The 21633-nt window shown below is 27.3% G+C and overlaps 1 protein-coding gene across 2 annotated transcripts; it reads right to left on the bottom strand.

Moving 5' to 3' along the window:
• Positions 1 to 5198: 5198 nt before the first annotated feature.
• LOC100166175 (sperm-associated antigen 1) lies at positions 5199 to 19775 on the bottom strand. Of its 2 annotated transcripts, XM_001946891.5 has the most exons (12): positions 19380 to 19775; positions 17056 to 17221; positions 16123 to 16260; positions 15775 to 16021; positions 13690 to 13845; positions 9376 to 9503; positions 9187 to 9302; positions 8738 to 9110; positions 8598 to 8654; positions 8332 to 8524; positions 6973 to 7143; positions 5416 to 5680 (listed from the first exon to the last, which is right to left on the bottom strand). In XM_001946891.5, exons 1-12 carry the CDS (start codon positions 19520 to 19522, stop codon positions 5613 to 5615), a joined length of 1956 nt encoding a protein of 651 aa, XP_001946926.1. In that variant the 5' UTR covers positions 19523 to 19775; the 3' UTR covers positions 5416 to 5612. The 2 variants fall into 2 exon arrangements, with proteins under 2 accessions (XP_016659077.1, XP_001946926.1); XM_016803588.2 differs by lacking the exon at positions 8598 to 8654 and having other exon boundaries at positions 5199 to 5680.
• Positions 19776 to 21633: the final 1858 nt, after the last annotated feature.

The raw sequence follows: 21633 nt of genomic DNA, 5'->3' as shown, positions 1-21633 counted from the left end.
GAACACTTTGCGTCACAACACATATCTTTGGCTTCACCAAACATACATTTTGTTATGTATATCATCAAATTTAGACCATTTTGTGTCAAACATTTTCGGCTTATAAAAATAAAAATTATGTTGTTAAAATATTGTTTCTTTTTTTTTCCATTAATATAGTGTATTTTTATTTTTATTTATTTCAACAGAATAATGGGCCCGACTGAACGCACTCTTCTGAGGGCCCACGAAAAGTTAAAAACAAAGTTTTTATTACGTATCAAATTTCAATGAAATAATGTACCTATTGAGATATTTGATCTCATGAATGTATTAATAGTTAACCGGTGTACCCTTATGAGATGTGAATAGAGGTATATAATAATATATTATACTAATTTTACATTTTTTTTACAAATAGGGATTATAGTTTTTCTGGTAATAATAATATTTTGCAATAATTAATACATAATATATTTAAATACTATCTTAGTAAATTACTAAAAGTAATGCTAGTATTATGATTATAGAATAATAGTCTACATTATTCAAGAGTGTATGACCTAAGTAATATTAATGATTGTGTTAAATTTTAATTTAATGATAAATCGTTAGGTACCTAAGTCATATGAAAAACGATTCAAAACAAAAACGGTATGCCATCCTACATTACTAAGTGACTTCACATTTTTATGATAGGTAATGTTGCTATTAAAGAAATTTATTTTACTATTAGTATTACACTAAAACAGTAAGTTAAATTAACTTTGGCCGAAAACATTGCATTTTAAAATGTATTTGTGTGTACTGTGTATAAAATATAATTATATACTTTCAAGTTCCCACGAATAATAATTTTAAATTATAACAAAATAACTAAAATTGTTATTATTTGTTTAAATATCAAATTAAGTCAAAATTTGAACTTAAAATATCAGGTAAAAAGAACTGTGTTCGTGTATTTTTTGGCTACAGCATGAGAAACCTTGTTTTAAATTTTCAATCCTTAAAAATTGAAATTTTTTTACATTTTTAATCATATTATAATGATTAATTATTTTTCGGACTTTCATGAATTTTATCAAAATTTAAACTTTATATGAAAATTGAGCCAATGTAGGTATCTTTAATATTGTTGAACTTCTATTAGGTATAACAATTTAAGATGACATTTATATCATAATAGTTTTTAAAAAAATGCTTAAAAGGAGTATACATTTAATTTTATGATGTATGGAGAATGGTCATATAAATATTTGATCATAATTTAAAGTAACTACGATTATTTTTTTTGAGTTAGGTACATCAAAAAAACTGCATACATTTTGTCGAAAACTTGTTTAAACAAATTGTATATTTAGATTGCATAATATCGTTATCTAATATCAATACAATTTAGCTTAAATTCGACGACTGTGATAACGGAGGTCATATAATATTTATAATATTAGTAAATTGGAATTACCCGTTTCGGAACAATAATTTCGTTGGATGTGTGTCTCTTCGTGAAAACTATTCATAGGTACCGTCAATCGAGGTGACTAGAAACGATTTTGATATACTTCTTAGTATTATGAGCTTAAAAAAAATCGCACTGGGCTACAAAAATTATATTTATTTCCGCATACGTCTAATGAATAGAATAGAACCTTCAATTTAGTTTTTTGATAAAAACTCGCTTAGAAAAAAAAAAAACACGTGTTACAAGTCACCTCAATTTTTAGGTGACTTGTAACAACTATGAAAATTCAACGTAAAATTAAATTCAAGAACATTAGAGTTGACTTGTAACAAAATAGTTATAAATGTTTACATGCTTAAAATTTTAGTGAAATCAGAATTTACCTATCTTACTTACTTTTAATGTTAAAACAAAAATAAGCAATTGAAGTTTTTTGACCATAATTACCAAATAAAGTAAGAGGGTCTTTTTTTGAAAATACCATCAAATTAAGCAGGTAAAAACACACACATTTAGAAAAAAAAATTCAAAAAATCACTTAGAAGCTAAACTGCATTCTATGCATTTTATTCATTGTATGCGTTTTTATGATGTTACAAGTCACCCTTAGATTTTTTTAGAAAAATAAAACTAAAGCTATACAAGTAGGAATCAATATTTTTAAACTTTTAATTACAATATTCTTCTTTTGAAGTAACCTTTAATGTATATAAAATATACAAACCCCTAAACTCGACATCTATCACTAAAATCTAAAGCACTTTTAAAAGCAATAATAAAATCGCTGTGATCATGAAAAATGTTTGACTATTTTTTTTTCGGAGGTAATGATAGATCAATGGTTTGAAGATAACATTTATAGCAGTGTTTGGCAAGTTCCTTTAAAAAAGGAATAATTCGTTCCGTTCCTCGTTCTTTTTAAAAAAATGGAATTCGTTCCGTTCCTTGTTCCTTAAAAAAAAAAGAATTCGTTCCTTTGGAAAATGAACGAGTTCCTTTTTTAGTTCCAAATAAAATAAAAATTCTTACTTAATCATTAATGTTTTTTTTTTCATATGCATACCTACTTATTTAGTTTTTAATTCTAATATAATATACAAGTACGTTCATATTTTATAATTCTATTTTGAGGTGTTCTTTAAAATTAAATTGTTGGCCAACGTATATCGATTGTATAACGTCGATAGTCGATAACGATCACTAACTAGCAAAATACATTAAACACTATAAAAAAAAATATATCTTAATTTCAATTATTTACATACTTATCTGTATAAATTATTGGAACTATAAAGGAACGAACAATTTTGTTATTTTTCCTTGAAAAAAAGGAATTCGTTCATCGTGCCGTTCCTTAAAAAGGAATCCGTTCCTTCCAAACACTGATTTATAGTCATAAATATGAAAAACATATTATTTTTAATAGAGGTACAATTAAATTATATTAAATACCCTGATATCATGAAATATTTAAACAAAAACCAAATTGTTACATCTCACCTCGTAGTTCCAAGCCACCTCGATTGACGGTACGTCATATTCATTGTGAATTTCCTATCATGACTTAGACCTAACTAAAAGCTCACACGACACGATTATATAATAATATCATTATACGCTGCTGAAATGAGCTGAATAATATGTCAACGAATCGTGACATTGCTCGAATTTCAGATATTTAACTTGTTAAATATCATAATACCTATATGCCATCATGGTTTACGTCATAATACCAAGTAATATGTCACAGACTTCTACACTACACATAAATAGAAATCGACAAAATCTCTGCAAATTTTTTATAAAATACGAGTATACACTTGATTTTTTTAAAATTTTTTTTTATGTATTACGCATCTACTACGACGTAGGTCATATTTTAATTTTTTTCTTTACAAAAATTACATTAATACGATAATAAATTCTGGTGGTGGGGGCTTAGCCCTCTACTATTTGCGCCAATGTCCCCCCCCCCAAACGCTTTTGAAAACTATTGAAATTTTAAATTTTATACATAAATGTGAGACATAATTTTAAAATCAATTCATTGATATCATATAAAACACAATATCAATTTTGTCACAAACTGGTTTTATGTTCTCGTTTTCCATACTTGTTTTTTTCCTTTTCCCGGATTATTTTTATAAGTTCTGGTAATTTTTGCTTATGACAATTTTGAATTTTCCATAAGAAAATTGAAAATTGAAGCTTTTTTACTGCTCAAAATGGCCATGACAGACACCAGACACATAAAAAAACTAAAAATTAATAATTAACGAATTAGATTTACTTATAGAATTTACTTTTTATTTCAACTAATTATTATTTTTTAATTCAAAATATTACTAATTATTTATTAGATATTTGGGACTTGGTTAGTAGCTAGTAGGTAACAAATTAAAATTGTTTCTATACTTCAATTGCTGTCCCTAATTAAAATAATATTTAACAAAAATATGAATCACATTTGAACATTTCTATAAAAAAGGTCTCTGTGGTGCAGAAAAAAGAGAATGCAAAATTATTCACATCAAACTTAAATAAAATAATTTGGTAGTTTTAACATTGGAGTACTGATTAGGTACTCATAACAGTCTTAAGGCGCCTAGTGCCAATGTAATTTTGAACACAAAAATACCCTCTACAGTAATAATCAGTGACGTGCACAGGGGCAGGGTTCTAGGGTTCTGACCCGCCCGGAAATGTTTTCCTTTTACAAAAAATCTTATTTACCTTTATTTAATTTCAATACACAAGAGTATACAAGTCGATCAACTGTTGGTCATTTTTAATTGATATAAAAAAAATTGTTAAATTTTACAAAGATGTTGAATATTTTTCATTGCTAAATATCTGCCATAATCATTGTATAGTGTATCATCAAGTATCATCATACATAGATTATTACGATCGAAGAGGCCCTATGAATGACCAGGTGTCCAGGTTAAATACTCGAGTGTTCCCAATGTAGCCTAAATTTAAGACTAACCAATTATATAGGAACTGTTTAGAAAAAAATAATGTAGATAATTTACTCAGATAAAACCCTTACCGAATTAAAATCCTGCGTACGCTACTGGTAATAATGATCCCGTTCTGTAAAATCAACCAAATTTGATAATTTTTTTTAACTAATAGAGGGTAGTATTCTACAGGCAACTTCAAACTCCGATTTTCAATATTTTAATTTTAAACTTTGTAATATGTCTTCAAAAATAATACAATTTTAAGTGTTTTTTTTATAAGTTATACCTACTATACCATTATTATAAATAAAATATAAAATTGGAGTTCGATGCGGCCTAAGGAAGTCCTCTTCTTTAAGTCAAAAATAGTTATCAAAATCCAACAATTCTACAAGGTTTGAGAATTATTCCCGTGAAGTAATTTTTCTCTCGATATAATACACTCTAAAACCCCCCTAAATAGGTATTGGGTAGTAGATTAGTAGAAAAGTATTATAATTAAAATATAAAATTTAATTTAATTTTAATTTTACTGGAACTGGGCCCCTTAATCCAGGAATGACCACAATTTACAATAATTGAATGGGATTTTGTAAAATATAAATAATATGCTTGGTGGCTTATTCAATGATGTTAATATTAAATTAGTAGCTGGATATTAACTTTGGAATTAATTACTCTTTTGCACGTTAAGAGTGAGTATAATATTTGTTAATTTATAATTTGAGCTGTAAATAATAACCTTAGGCAGCAGCGGCAAGTACCGGAAAGATAAAATTTTACACATAGAATTTTTGTATTATTTGCGATTTATCAATAAGCCTAAATACATAATATTATTATCAATTAACCGGTACAGCAATAACATTATTTAATTATTATTATTACATAAAATTGTACATATTTGTTAATAACATTAAATTAGGGTATACTATAAAATACTATATTGTATTTCATTTTAAATTTTTAAAACGATTTGATAGGTATATTATAATCAGACTTGTATAGTTTTCATTTGAAATTACATTTTGTTTTATTATTCATTTTAACATTTATTTTGTTTTTTTTTTTTAATTCTCGGACATAACAAAAACGCATTGACCGCAATAAAACATTCTTCGTGTTACAAAAAAAGAGGAAGATGAATACATTTTCTTGTTATTATTTACTCAATTAGAGGAACACATCATTGATACAAGTTATAATCATAATAATGATGAGAACAAATTATTTTTTGTATAGCGATGAACACGTTCTAGTAGTGGTTGGAAACCTGAAATATAAAATATATATTTTATTTAAGAAACTTAAACATACATTCAATAATTAAGTTAGGAATAATAACACTTAAAACTATTAAATAACAAGAATTCACTACAATTCATACAGGTATTAACATATATTATATTGATTTAAAGTTACAATATTTATTAAGCTACAATACTTTTCAAAATAAAAAAAAATAAAAAAAATATGACTAAAGATTTTTAATATTTTTCAAATGTCATTGTAACAATATAGTAGGAGCCTTGTATTAAATTTTCAAGCTTTTTTACCCGACAAATAAAATTTTATTGACATTCATAAAAAAAAAAACTAAAAAAATTGGAAACTGAAAATGTCGCCAACAAAATTTTGCGTGATAATTCCCGTTTTTTCTTAATATTTATGTTTTTCCTGGCACTTTAGAAAACTATTTGCAATTTTTAATTTAGACCTCCAAAATGCACCAACTATATTCACTTTCCTATTGAACGAGATACTGTTGAAGAAAAATCGAAACATTTTTTTGACTACTTATTGTGTACAGAGACCAGGGTTGGCACGAAAAAGCCCACCCCGAAAAAACTCGAACTGCTTTTCTGGGTTAATACCACAATTTTTTTTTTGAAAAATCCCATAAAACCGGGGTTACTTTTTTGGATGAAATAAAGTTCACTCTTATTTTTTTATAACTTGTGTTAATTTTCAGGAAAAATTACCTTATAGATATTATTTATTTTTCTAATTAAAATATTAAATTGATTTGAAAAAAACTTAATGATTATTTTTTTAATTAGGTAGGTACAATTTAAAGAATAAAATAGAAAAAATTACACACTAATGGTCAATAGAAATCTTTTATTTTTAATAAAATTCTATTCTATTTTTAATAAAAAATTCCGATTTTTATTTTTTTCGGATGGGGTTTTTTCAGAAAAAACCACGATAAAACCGCCTATTAATATTTTACATACAATAAAACCCACTGGGTTTTTTGGGGTTTTATTTGAAAAAACCCGAAAAAACCGAACCGGGTGGGTTTTTGCCAACCCTGACACAGACACAAATAAAAATAATAAAAAACCACAAATCATAGTAAAATCAATACATTTATCACTCCGCACAGAATCTAAAATAAGTTTATATTATTTTCAAGAAATTATATATAATTTTTATAGTAAAGTCAAAAGTTAAAGCTTATGATCATGTTTGAAATAAAATTGTATTAGTTTATAATATTTAATAGTTGAAACTATTTTTACCAAAACTACTAAAATAATAATAAGTAAATGTATATTTTACCTTCTTTAACTTTGTTGTCTAACATCTTTACAATAAGATTAAACCGATTAACTTTGGTCATGGCTGTTAAGTATTCTACAATAAGATCTAATTCACTATTGGGATCAAACTTTTGGTTCAGGGTTTCCAAAAACTTGGACATGATTTCTTCATCCAAATTTGTACTAATAACTAAATAAAATACAGTTATTAGTTATTAATTATTTTAAGATGATAAGTATAAGTAAATAGTAATAGGTATATATAAATGTCAGAGATTGGTGAACAGGGCATTAATTAAAGGTCTGTATGTCAAGCACACTATCACAGATTACTAAGTGTTGGTAGACAAATATTTATGCTAATGTGTTGTATAAATAGGGCTTTTTTATCAATAGGAAATGAATATAGAAAATGTGTCAACATTATAAAATACTTTATTGTTGATAAATGATAGAAGAAGGTAGGTTATATTTTCTGAGTGTTCTAACTTACTTCTATAAATATGTACAATGGGGTGAAATAAGTACTTAAAAACAATAATATAGATAAAAATAGAACTATATTACAAATCAATAGATTTTACACAAAAATAAAAAATAAAATAATAGATTTCTAGATATTATACTAAAACATAATATAAAATATGTTTTAAATATATAGTGTTGTTAGAAGAAAGAACATGCACACCTATAGGGTTCTGGTTAAAAGGATGCTACTTCTACTAGGAGGCTTTTATTGATATTTTAATTTTTAAACAAATTATGATTATTTTAATGTTTACTAAAAAATTACAATTTTAAAATGTTCATAACTTGCTTTGTAATTAAAATATCAATAAAAGTCTCATAAAAACCCTGAATAATAATCTTATATTTAAATTTTATAATAAGTCAATTCACTCCAACTTTAAAAATAACAGAGTAAAATGGATTATTGTTAACGTTAAATTTGATATGTTAAAAGTTTGTAAGATATAAACAATGCATGCGGGTATGAAATTATAATGCACCTTATTACTTATCTACAATACTTTGTAGCATTTAACAATTTGGTCAAATTTGTAACAATCATTTAAGGATTTCATATTTTAACACATAACATAGTCATTACTACAAACACTTATTCACCAACACTGCACATATTAATAGAGAGAGGTAACAAAACTATTTTGTAAATTGTAAATCTTAAATTTAAATAATTGAGAGTTCATAATATGTATATCTTCTAAATAGTGGGAGGGTGGCATGGCTTTTTTGGCCCCCTATACCCCACGGACGGCGTTGTAATTCACTATGATTTGCATACTCGCAATCTTTATTCAGATTAGCACGACATTATGTGTCAATATGTCAAGATAACCATTATCATAATACTTACCCCTAGGTAAATCTTGTGGTTTAATACTCCGCAATAGTTTATGATATAATTCATAATTATTTTTTTGACTGGCTATTTTCCAAGTTTGTAAAAATTCTTTAACATTAGACACTGGTTTCATACTTATTTCGTCGTTGTCACAATTTTTACAGGGAGGTTTATCAATTCCATTGATTACATTACCATTCATTTTCTGAAATTCACAGTACAATTATAACAATAAAGTAAGCAAAATTATAAACTTAAGTTAAATAAATAAATTTTACCGTTGAATTATAATGGCCATTCATTTTAGCTGAGTTAATTTCATTATTGCAAATTTTCTGAAATGTACAAAAATATGAATATAATTACTGTAACAAAGTGAATAAAATTATGACATAATGTCTAAAAACCAAATAAGAACCGTTGAATTATGATGACCATTTATTTTAGCAGAATTGATTTCAGTAACGTTCAATCTTTTTGGTTTTTGAATTTCCGGGGCTAAAGATTTAGACATCAATACAGGCACAATATCAGGTGTTAAAAATTGCCAACGTTTCCTTGCTCCTTCATTTTTAAACATTTTGTGACGACCCCATTTTTTTTTACGTTGTTGCCACTCGTGCCAAGGACACAATTGACAAACACATTCTGTTAAACAACCAAAAGAATCGGCTTCATACACATACTCAACATTGTCTTTGATTAACTCTGAAAGTTCCATATAAGATACGTGGAATGGGTCTTCTATGTCCCATACAGTTTCATCATAGTGCCTAGTTATTTCACGAACCCTAAAAAAGAGCAAAGTATATAATATAAATAAAAAAAATGATTTAATATATTTTGTTATTTGAATATAAATATTACCTAATTAATTTTTTTGGATGCATGTTTGTTATTATATTTTTTAATTCTTTTACAAAATTGAGGGCATTTGCATTGTTACAATCATACTTTAATGTGGATTCAAATGATCTTAATGCCTGTCATAAAAAAATACAATACTAAATATCTATAACTGATGAACAGTTTAATAAGATATTTCAGAATACTTACTAAGCAATACATAGATATAGCTTTAAAACATGACCCTCTTCGAAAATGTGCCTTTACATTTCTTGGGTCACTTTCAATCACTTCTCTTAAATCGTCCAATGCTTTTCCGTATGTTTTCAATTTTATGACTAAAATTGATTAATAAGAATTAATAATAAAAATCATTATAAATTAAATACAAATAAATAATAGTAAAAATAAACATAGTTTAAAAATACCTACATTTTTTTTTAAGCACAACACTATACTGGGTTATCTAATGTACTGAATTAGAAGAATCACTCTGTATACATCTACAGTTGTAATATATAATATTATAGTCAACTAATTTAAGAAACTATTAATATAGTACCAATATTTAAATATGACAAAATATGCAATTTAATGTAAACAATTTAATCATCAGTTAATAACTACTAACTATGTAGGTCATGCCTTAAATAATCTTCATGTATTATAACATTTTTTTGGCCATAGACCAGTTAAGCTCCTTATTTACAGCCAGTATACCAAACGCGCTCAATATAATTTAATGGTGTTGACCGATTGTTTTTACCTATAAGTTTTACCTTGTGGTATGAAAAATATATTTCTGTGCAATTCAAATGTTATTGTATCATACACTATACAAAAATATTCTTTATGAAACATCACTTTAACTTATTTTACAACAAATCCGAATTGTAAGTAACTATTGTATTCTCTGTTTTCTAGTATTTGAGCTTTCGCTTTCTGCGAATCTTTTCATTTATACTTAATTTAATGTCACAAAAAAAGTACGAAAAAACTACATAAAAATATAAAATATACTATTGATGCAAACAACTCATATGACACTCGTGAATAAACTGAAAGAACTCACGAAACTAAGGTAAAAACACATTATTTTGAAATAAGAATAAGCTTTATCTGTTTAACGGATAAAATTTATCGATTTATATTACCTAAATCCTATATTAAAGAGATTATCGTTATCTTAATTGCTACGATTACAACACCAAATAAGACAAATAATATTTAATGTTAATTATGTTTCATTTTAATTTTTTTTAAAAAGAGAGATTTTCTTCGCATACCATCTATTAGCTTTCCACGTAACATTAGTGGTACGTGTACCACAGGTTGAGAACCGCTGATCTAGCGCAATTGGTATACCCCTATAAATAATAGAGCATATTTGGTCTATCAACCCTAAAATAACAGAGTACAAGGTAATTTTAAGCGCAATTGATAAACTCAAATTTTTTTAACCAATAAAATGACCCAGGGAAGTCCGTCAGCTGTATAGTAGGTGCCGAATATACACTAGTTGTCAAATATTTATCACAACAAACATTATGTACTGCAAGTCTTTAATGAAAAAAGCGGGTAAGTGGATGTCCGTCTGCTGTATAGTAGGTCACAAGTGAGTCCACTATCATGGATGTGTTAAATTTGAAATCAATAATATAAAATCATTGCATATGAAAAATGTTTATAGTACAATAATTAAAATTGTTATATTGTTATAAATTGTTAAATATCTAATTTCAACAAAATTTGAATTTAAAATATCTAAAAAAAAAACAGTTTTTTTGTATTTTTTTTTAGATATTTTGGTTATAGTATGAACTACTAATGAAAAACTTTGTTTTAAATTTTCAATCTTTAAAAATATATAAAAATTGAACATTTTATAATTTTTTAACTATAAAATAATTTTGAAGATTTTGTTGAAATTTGTTAAAATTTGAACTTTAAAAGATTATAAAAAAAAAACTGTGACTAAGTATTTTTAATATTTTTATGCTATTATTGTATGAGAAACTTTGTATTAGGTTTTCAACATTTTTAATTCAACGGAAAATTATGATGAAGTAGAAAATCAAAGATTTTTTAGTGTCCCAAAACACACACACACACAAAAAAAAACATACCATTGTAAAATCTATACATTCATTGCTCCATTTAAGATCTAAAATATTATATAATAATGTACTGTTCAGTTGTGTAATAAAGAGTAGAACCCCCACACTGGATACTAAAATATTAAGTGTTAAACCTAGAATCTCTAAAAATATGCAGACACATTACCTATAGCACCTTTATTTTTAAATTAATAAATAACGAGATTGAAGATTCATTTATACTCAATAATTATATCTACAAGTTAGTAGATATAATTAGAAAAATGTATTATTTATTAAGTATTGTTATATTATTACTGTTATTTTTATTACTAAATTGTAATTGACTCACTTAGTGCATTAACAAGTCTTAAAAATACAACCTACCCTACTGATATAGTAATAAATATCCATAACTCCTGTCACATTGCATGGTCTACCGGCAAACACATATCTTTCATAACAGGCAACGAAAAAGCCGACGAGGTCGCCAAACTCTCGCACATGTCACCTAAAGCTATCACTATATCAGATTTCTCCTATACCAACGCAAGAAAATTTATAAAAAATCACACAATCGAAAGGTGGCAACAATATTGGTCAAATCAAACAACCAAACTCAACAAAATTAAAAAATCAATTGTCCCATGGCCTCCTCCTACCGGATGTTCTAGAAGACTAGAAACAATTATAAACCGCTAAAGAATAGGTCATACTTCATGTACCCACCGACACCTTATGACAAAAGAGGATCCACCCAACTGCACCACCTGTGGTGTCCAACTCACGATCAAACACATCTTCACTGAGTACAGAAATAACCAACAAGATCGTATTGAAACCCTCGGAACCACTCACCTACACAAAATCCTCAGTCATGAAGCAACCGCAATGCAAAAATTATTTATTTTTATAAAAAAATTCTCATTATATAAAGAAATTTAACTTGTATTAATATGTATAAATGTTTTGTAAATATGTCATAATTATGTAATTTACTGTCAGACCAATGGCCAGAGCTGCCGCGGTCTTTTGTCTAATAATAAAAAAAAAAAAAATTGTAAATTAGACATTGTCTGTATGAATTATAAATAAATAAATACATTTTAACCTATGTTTTGCATAATTGAATGTATATGCTTAAATAATATGATCTAAAAAGAAAATGATCTTAAATTATTTTTGTTAATACACAATTACCAAGCCATTAATTTAACTAATAAGACACTCATTATTTAAAGCATTATTAACGTTATTGAAAATAATTTTCTTACATAATTATATTTTACAATTTTAGATTCTGAGTGATGGATGAATATATTAAATTTACAATTATGTGTTTTTCTTTGGATCTGTCACCAACAACATTTGAAGCAGTAAAAATGCTTCAATATCAATTTTAAAAATATTTGAATTCAATTTAAGCTATACAACAAACCTATTCACGCTATCTATAAAAATACTGGTGTCTGGTGGTATTGACTTTAGACTTATAAGCAGTGGCGTATCTGGGTAGATCACCCCGCCTCTTGGAAATTTTTATTATGATGTTAATGATATAATGATAATCACGGTAAAAATGTTGTGCATTACATTTTTTAAATTGCCCCCCCCCCTAATTGGGCTCCAGCTACGCTACTGCTTATAAGTTAGTAACAGCTAGTAATATTACATGAAATAATATAATAATAATTACTATTTATTATATTATGCAATTTGGTTTTGGCAAAAGTTAATTCAACCTAGGTATGAATAATATAACATAATATCTTTAGAAATAAAGGATTGACAGACAATCTCCGCTCAGAATCGTTTTTATAATCATATACAATGATCTATCATTGAATTCAAATTTAACACATCCATTATGGTTACCTAGTAGGATATTCGACATTTACTTTACTAGAGCGAGATTCCTAGGTTTTCATCTTTAATATCTTTGAATTGTTTTAAATGACTACATGCATTTTTAATTTTATACTCCAAAGTAGAATATTATTTGGAGTATTTTGATGAATAAATATCAAATTTTAGTTAAATGTTAATTAGATTTAAGTAGGTATTTAAAGTATAAATGAGTGGAGTATAGTGGACCAACATTTTGGAGGGGTACCCTCGTGACACTTTACTCTGCTCATCTAATTGAGTTATAACTAATAATTATTTAAAAATGTATAAACAAGAACTAATCGTTTAAAATGTGTTTCTTATTTATCAAAGAACCTACTCCAAAAATATTCTGATTATTTCTAATAAAGAATTTTAAATGAATGTTGCCATTGAAAAAGTAAGAACTTTAATTATTATTATTACCGGTTATTGAACCGGTATTGTTAATACTCAATAATTATAAAAAATATACAGACATATTAAATATAAAATGAAAGAAAATACTTAAAAATACTCTATAATTTAATATTATACTTACATGACATAGCACGATTGTTTCTAGCTTCCGGCGTTGAATGGATACTAATACTAGTATTGTAATGACAAATTGCCTCTTCGTAATCATTTGATTTAAAACATTCATTTCCTAATTCCTTTTCCCGCATAGCCAAGTCTTGAGGTTTAAATGAACCACCTAAAACATTTTAGATAGTTATTTTTACAAAATATTTTAAATTTTTAAGAAAGCTGAATGATTGCCAGATATTTATTTTAAATTATTTATCTAGCATGTTTAAATTTAAATAAAAGTAAAATTAAAAAATCACAAGTCTCATAACTTGATTGCTAATACAAGTGTGTATAGTAAATAGTATACAGTTTATACCTATTTTTTATTTTGTTATAGTTTAATAAGACTTGAATAATACAATTTCTTTGAAGATTAATGAACAAAAAGTGAACCCTGAATAATACGCGTTTGACTTTAATAATCAAGTTAAGCCAAAATACCAACATATTAATACAAATAATGAGATACATAAACAGTGCTTGAATTGGGAATTATTAAGTAGAGGAGCTCAATCCAAAAATGTATAAACTGCGTTCCAAGTGCAAATTTAGTCAACGGAGACTCGTGGGGGCTTTGCTCCCCACACCTCCAACCAATTTCTAGTTTTTCAATACTATATTTCACTTTAGTTACAGAATTTTCTATTCCTAATTTCCAAATATAACATATTTAACTATATGTGCCTATGTAACATGTAAGTAAATATAGGTTTATATTTTATATTCACCTTATTTTTTGAAATTTTTATTGATAGAAATAATACCTACCTACAAATTTCTATTAGGAAATAAAAAATAATAATTATCAGTGATAATATCTTAATAATTATAATTTGTGCTACTACAGACGCATAAAAATGTCAATTGTGAACACTAGTTCACAGATATTTACAAACTAATGCCCAAAACAATTTTTATTAAAATTAAGAATGGATATAAGTTGTTGTGAAAGATAAACTTAATGAATACCTACCTAATGAATTTTAAATTTTTTAACATAAAAATATTTTTCATCCTATTTATGGTTTTGACTAGTAGTGTTCAACCTGTTTGACTCGCGATCCACTGTTTTTGTAACAATATTTTCACGACTCGTGTCACCTTTGTAAGCCATGAAAGAAAAAAAACTTTAGCTTTGTGTAATATCCCGTGCGTAAATGTGCATATTGTTCAATTCATTCATAAATTATTCGAATTCATAATTTATAACTTATTTTTTCCCGCAGATATTTTATAATACAATAGTTTATTGTAGGTACATAATATCTGCGAACTACTAAACTAGGCATAAATATAAACAAACAAAAATAAAAAAATGAGCAAGGTATTAGGAAATCTAAACCTGTGGTATTTAACCGTTGGGTCGCGTAATCTATAAAAATTAGTCGTGACAAGTCTTTTTTGTATAAAATTATAAATTATGAATTTGAATAAGTAATAAATGAATTGAAGAACCATATTTTACAGTAGATATAGGTAATGATAATTAAAATGTCTTTTTTCTTTTATGACCTACAAAGGTGACACGATTCGTGAAAATATTGTTACAAAAACAGTCGATCACAGATAGGATGAAAAAATATTTTCATATTAAAAAATGTAAAATTATTAGGTATTCATTAGGTTTATCTTTGACAAAACAATTTAGATCCACTCCAAATTTTAATAAAAATTATTTTGGGCATTAGTTTGGTCCGAACCCCCCCCCCCCCCCCCCCATCCCATCAAGTAAAAAAAATAGTTGGGATACGCAAAAAAAAAAAAAATAAAACAAGTAGAGGAGCTCCGTCCTACGCACCCCCCCCCCACCCCCCCACCAATTCGAGCACTGTACATAAAGCAATAATTGTTTATAAATATTATAATCTTATATGGAAAAAAAAATAATTTAGTTATAAACATTGAAAAATTTTTTGAATACAAATATGAAACTAATTTTTTAGTAGTTTGATACTTTGATAATTTGATATACATTTTGTCCAGTGACCCTCAAAAACATATTTCATGTTGTTAGAATGACAGGAATAATAACAATTTGGGGTGTTTCACTTACATTTAGACATAATGTCCGCATAATTCTTCATAGATTTAACTCTATCAAGATAACTTGCTGTATCGTTCAATCCAACTGACAAACTATTTGAATTCATATTTTTTTTCTTATGCGCTTGTAACTTGTCAACCTTTTCTTTGATATCTAACTTCATTATCTCAACTTCAGGATCATATTTATTCCATTTAGAATATGAGGCTTCCAATGGTTCGTTTTGCACACTAGATATTTTGTGTATTGATAATTCCTTTTCAGGTAAAAAAAAAATACATTTTTTAATATTTTATGTAGAAGATAAGTTAAAGGAATCAATAATTGTTCTCAATTAATTTTAACTTAAAATAATACCTTTTCACTATCAAACATCGATGTCAAATCAATGGTTTCCCGAATTGGTGGTTCACTGTGACCATTAATGAGGCTTTTTGAGTATTGCCTTACAGATGATAAATCTTTTTCTTGTTGATTTGACTTTTTTATCCATTTCTAAACAAAAAAATGTTTAACTATCATAAATGTTTAGATTAATTTTTAAATTAAAATATTAGATTGAATCGTTTAAATGTAGTGTAGCGTAATATGTTAATGACATTATACAATTAACTTGAAATTACCAACATTTTCAATAAGAAAAATTTGATACTTATTGACTCGTATACAGAAAAGTACATTATGCTGGTATATCGTACAACTTCTCGAACGCTTGATTTAGAATTGATACAAACCAATACACTCAAATAACATCCTTAAAAATCTTTAACAAATTGGTTGGTGCACGGATATAGGTACAGCTACAAGTTGTCCCCATCCATATCATAATGGCTCTTTTCTGTTATTCTGACTACCAACCATAATACATATAGATCCAGACACAATTCTTGCTCACTGCGCTTGCTTGGACAATTTAATTCAAAAACATCGATCGACTCAATATAAAAAACTACCTTAAGTAGGTCTCAGAGTAACCTAACTTAACCTAACCTTACCTCAAGAACTACCCAAGGAGGTTTTACATAGTAAGTCGAGAGATGTTTTTAACTTAAATTGTCTGAGTGAGAGCAGTAAATTATAGTTAAAATCCATAAAATATTAAACTCATTAAGTTTGAGAGCAATAGTTTTCCAATTTAGAAAACTGAAAATTAGTTATATAACTTATTTTAATAGAATTTCTATTTTAAAGAAAATATAGTGTACCTATACCAAATTAATTATTTTATATTGTTATCCAATTATCTTGATGAAGTTTATTTGTATCTAATTATAAGGCTTATATACTTACAGCTATATCATTAAGTTCGTCACCATAATCTTCATTTTCTGGTAGTTCAGAAGACTTTTGTGCAAAGCAGAGCTTTCTATTCAATATTGAAGCATCAGGTTTAATTTCTCGTAAACGAGTTTCAGTTGCTACCAGCAGAGCGGGATAAAGTCCTTCTTCTCCAGATCTGAAATAATACATATTTGTTATTGAGCACACTAATCTAATTTTTAATAATATTTTCTATGGTTTTATAATAGTCTAACAAATCTAATTGATTGTAACTTATTTATATTACAATATTGAGATAGCTATATAATATCATATTCTAATTGAAATGTTATGGGATAATATGTATTCGTCTAATACCTAAATCATTTAAATACAGAATATATTTAAGATGTGGGTATTAATATAGTTTGGATATACAGTGAAAACTTTCTATAACAAATCTGAAGGGACCAAGAGATTTCTTTCATTTTAGAGTTTTCGTAATAGAGAGTAATTAATAAGTTAAAAATCAAACCAACCATTATGGTGTAATAAATACATTATAAATTTATATTGAGTTTTTCATTGTAACAAGTTTTGTTAGAAAAGAGTTTTCACTATATCAGATATTTTGATGTATTACAGATAAACAATATTAAACACTAGGGATGTCCCTCTGCTGTATAGTAGGTTTCGAATGAACGTCAATGAGTAGGTCACCGTAATGAATATGTTAAATTTGAATTAGATTATAAATCATTACATACAAAATGACACTGGGAAGAAACAGTGTGCCGATGTTAATAAAAATCTTAATGAATCAATAAAAGGATGTACTAAATATACTCTACTCTGTTCACCTAGAGAACGCACCGTGGGCTGACCAAAATTGGTTCTTCTGCTCATCCCCACGCGACACCCTGCTATAGGGAAACTGGTTTCGATAGCAGGATGACTGACACAGGGTGATGCGCAAGTCGGAAATCAGAGATCAGAGTTCTCTCGATGGACAGAGAATAGTACCTAATTCACACGATTACATATATTTTCACTTTAGTTTTGATACTGCAACACAACATTATTATTCAGTCTATTTATGTTTGTTTATCATATAATTTCTATCAATTACCTATATTAAAACCTAGCCCCCTATGTGAATTCCCCAACCATAATCAAGCACGGTGTAATTATTATTTATTTGATGGAAAATACTTACGTATTAAGTATTATTTATGTTTTATAGAATATTGTATACCTAATACTCAATAGAGTAATGTTAAAACTGTATTAAAAGTTCAAGTTAAAATTAAATTAGAAAATAATATAACTTATATAACTCTGGTAGTTAATACTTTGATATTTTTAATATGTAACATCTTTGATTTGTGTATTTATATAGATACAAATTAGTCACAGAAAATAATGAAAACCACTCTTAAAGTAAAAACCGAGGTAAGAACATTCTCTATATTTTTTCTTTAATATTTTAGTATGTTTTAATTTTCAACTAAGTTATGTTAATTTAAAAAAATTATTTAATATTTTAGATAAGTAGGTTATGGTAACTCGCTTGAAAATTAAAATATTGTAGTTATCCAAAGACAATGGATCAACACGAATAATGTTTTTACCTTTTAAGTTTAATAATACTGTAGATTCACACTAATATTTAAGTTAACAACACAAAATTGGAAATGATAAATATAAATTTTGGTATATTTTGCGTAAGTCAAACGGTGACATTGTTAAGTTTAACAATAGCTAGTTTTTATTCTGGTATCCGAAAAAAATAAAACTTAGTTTAATCAATAATTTAGAAAATATGAAGAAAGTAACTACCAACATCTCTTAGTATTTTTGGTTAAAAAATTCAAGTGTTTTTAGTTTGTACTAATTACATATGGTTAAGTAAGATAAGTTAATTATTTTATAGCTATGGGTTGAAGGTACATTATTATATTATCTGCTAATACACACATACATAGTAATATTAAAAATTAACATACATAAAAGTTGCAACTAAGTACAACACAAAGTTACAGCAAAACAAAGAATTTCAATTAGGTAGGTTATACCTAATATTAAAAATTGAAAACTACCTAGTAATGATTAGATGCATAAGAACAATATTTTACATCAAAAGAAGAAGCATAATGCAGTTTGTTTCAAGTCTAATTATGCTTCACAATTAGTTCCAATGTAAAAGAAAATTAGTACATTTACCTACCTAAACGAATATGGTTCACACATTATAAGGCATACACTTCGGTACATAGTTACATAAATTGATCGTCTAAACATGCACCTACATACAATAATAGGGTGAATTAACCTAACAAAAACGTTGAACTCACTCCAATATTTTAATGATGCGTTTCAATATTTTCGGGTCTTCACATGTCTTCACATAGTCGAAGTCGACGTCGTTCAGAGGGATACCGTACTTTTCTAACAGCGACCGGTTCGGTTTGACGGCCATTTGGTTCATCACGTTCATGTTTGGCAGTCGGAAACTCACATCGCGCACGGTCGGACGGTCATTGTTCAGAGGTAAGCAACGAGACGTACCTAAAAACGAATATTGGAAACCGATGAATTACGGGAGGGAAGTAAATATGAGCCACGACGAGTGGAAACGATTTTTTTATAATAACACTAAACACTTAAATTATAAAAAAATATAATTGTTATTTTTGGTTTTGGAAACAAATTTAAAGAAAAACGTGAAGCGAGAGAAAGACATCAGAAAACATATGATTATCAACAAGGAAAAAAATCAAATTGATAAGACGTGCGAATTCGTGGATAAGAGAATAACGAACATGTAACGCCATCTCGATGACCTGAAAAACAGTTCCCGGACCGGGTTGGTGCATGTTATTGTTCTATGATGCTACCATAGTAGGTAGTTAAGTCACATCATAATATTACACGGGAGTACGGGACGGTGTCGCCGTGTCGGGTATTGACTATTTGACCATCTTGTTCTAGTTTCTAATAACAATATAAAAATGCTGGCTCTTGGCAACCTTTAACGGGTAATTAGTGTAGGGAACGCGCAGTCCATGACATTGTATTAATATTTATATGTAGCTATGGTTGCTACAACATAGTTGATAGTTTCATACGTCACCGTCGTTTTCGAGTTGTTGTTTTCCTTTCAAGGTTCAAATAGCGTTTGGGATTTGGGGGGGCTAAATCCTTACTTTGATAATATTGAATAAGCTTAAAACAGAATGTAGGAAATGTTAAGGGGGGCTATGGACATTTTTGGGGGGGGGGGTAGCCCCTAAAGCTCCCCCCTATTTGCGCCTATGAGCGGACCTAAAATTGTGTATGAGAAACATGTGTGGCAAGTGCGGGGATTCTTGATGGAAACTATTCGAGTGTCAATGCCAAAAATCACAGACAATTATCAAAAATGTCGCATCTCGATCGTGCAATCAAAAATCAAATTTATTTTTGAAAAATTAACATTTGAAGAACTTAATTTAGCACCAAACTAATCCATTTAAAAAAATTTTATTAGCTGGAAATGGGAAATAATCTAAAGACGCTTTTTCTGCGATCCTTGAAGGTTTAATAAATACAGGATCAATATAAAAGGATTTAGGAGTTTCGATCAATTTTTTAAAATTAAAACTATCAAACTCGAGTTTTTGCATCAAAATTGTTAAAATTAAACGATTTAAAAATAATGCAAATGTAGTACTGTGAACAAAACTTTTATGTATGCAATCGTTTGCAAGGAAATTAGGAAATCGCGATAATTTTGAATTTGCAGCAGGAGTGTTGTATTGCCTATACAAAACACCTAATCGGAATGTTTCAAGTTTTTAACATTACACGATTTAATATAGACTAACGTAGTAGGTATCGTGCAACATCATGAAATACATTACTTAATACTTGTTCACTATTTAAAGTCTACGTACATTTCAGTATTTTACAGTACAAAAAAAATAGTGTTGCAGTTACTAGTTTGTTCCTAAGGATGCGAAAAATTACAACCAAAGAACGACCTAGCTATATTAAGTTTTTTAGTTATCTACAGGTCGATCTTATGGTGGTAGATATTAAATTTAGTACAGGTAGGTAAAACAATTTATGAAGTATAAAATACTGAAAAAAATCATCTTTAATTATAAAAAAACATGTTTTTAAAAGTCAACTTTATTTAATAATAACCATTCACGATTCATTGTTAAATAATAATAAATACTTACACATGGGTACTATAGTCTATAATAATATATTTAATTAGGCAGAGTGATCGGCATTACTGAAAGTACAAAATCCTTGGATTGGTGTTATACTACTATTGTGGAATCTAGGACAAAATATCTTGTGTTCAAATATCCAGGAATAAAATAACGAATGTAGGTATCTATGGGTAAAAATGTCTAAATAAATTATTATTTTAAATAATCTGTTTAAAAATTGAATACTTATGAAAATAACATTATTTTTTAATTAAGTAAGTAATAGGTATATTGTTAACTTTTAAATCACATATCAAAAATATTTAATAATAAAATAATAATAATATCTTTAATCATCTGGCATCAGTGTTACACTATATCGTAGTAAACATTGACTTTAAATTAA

This window comes from Acyrthosiphon pisum, chromosome A1 (assembly GCF_005508785.2).
Source record: "Acyrthosiphon pisum isolate AL4f chromosome A1, pea_aphid_22Mar2018_4r6ur, whole genome shotgun sequence".
NCBI lineage: Eukaryota > Metazoa > Arthropoda > Insecta > Hemiptera > Aphididae > Acyrthosiphon > Acyrthosiphon pisum.
This window is presented reverse-complemented; position numbering and strand designations above follow the sequence as displayed.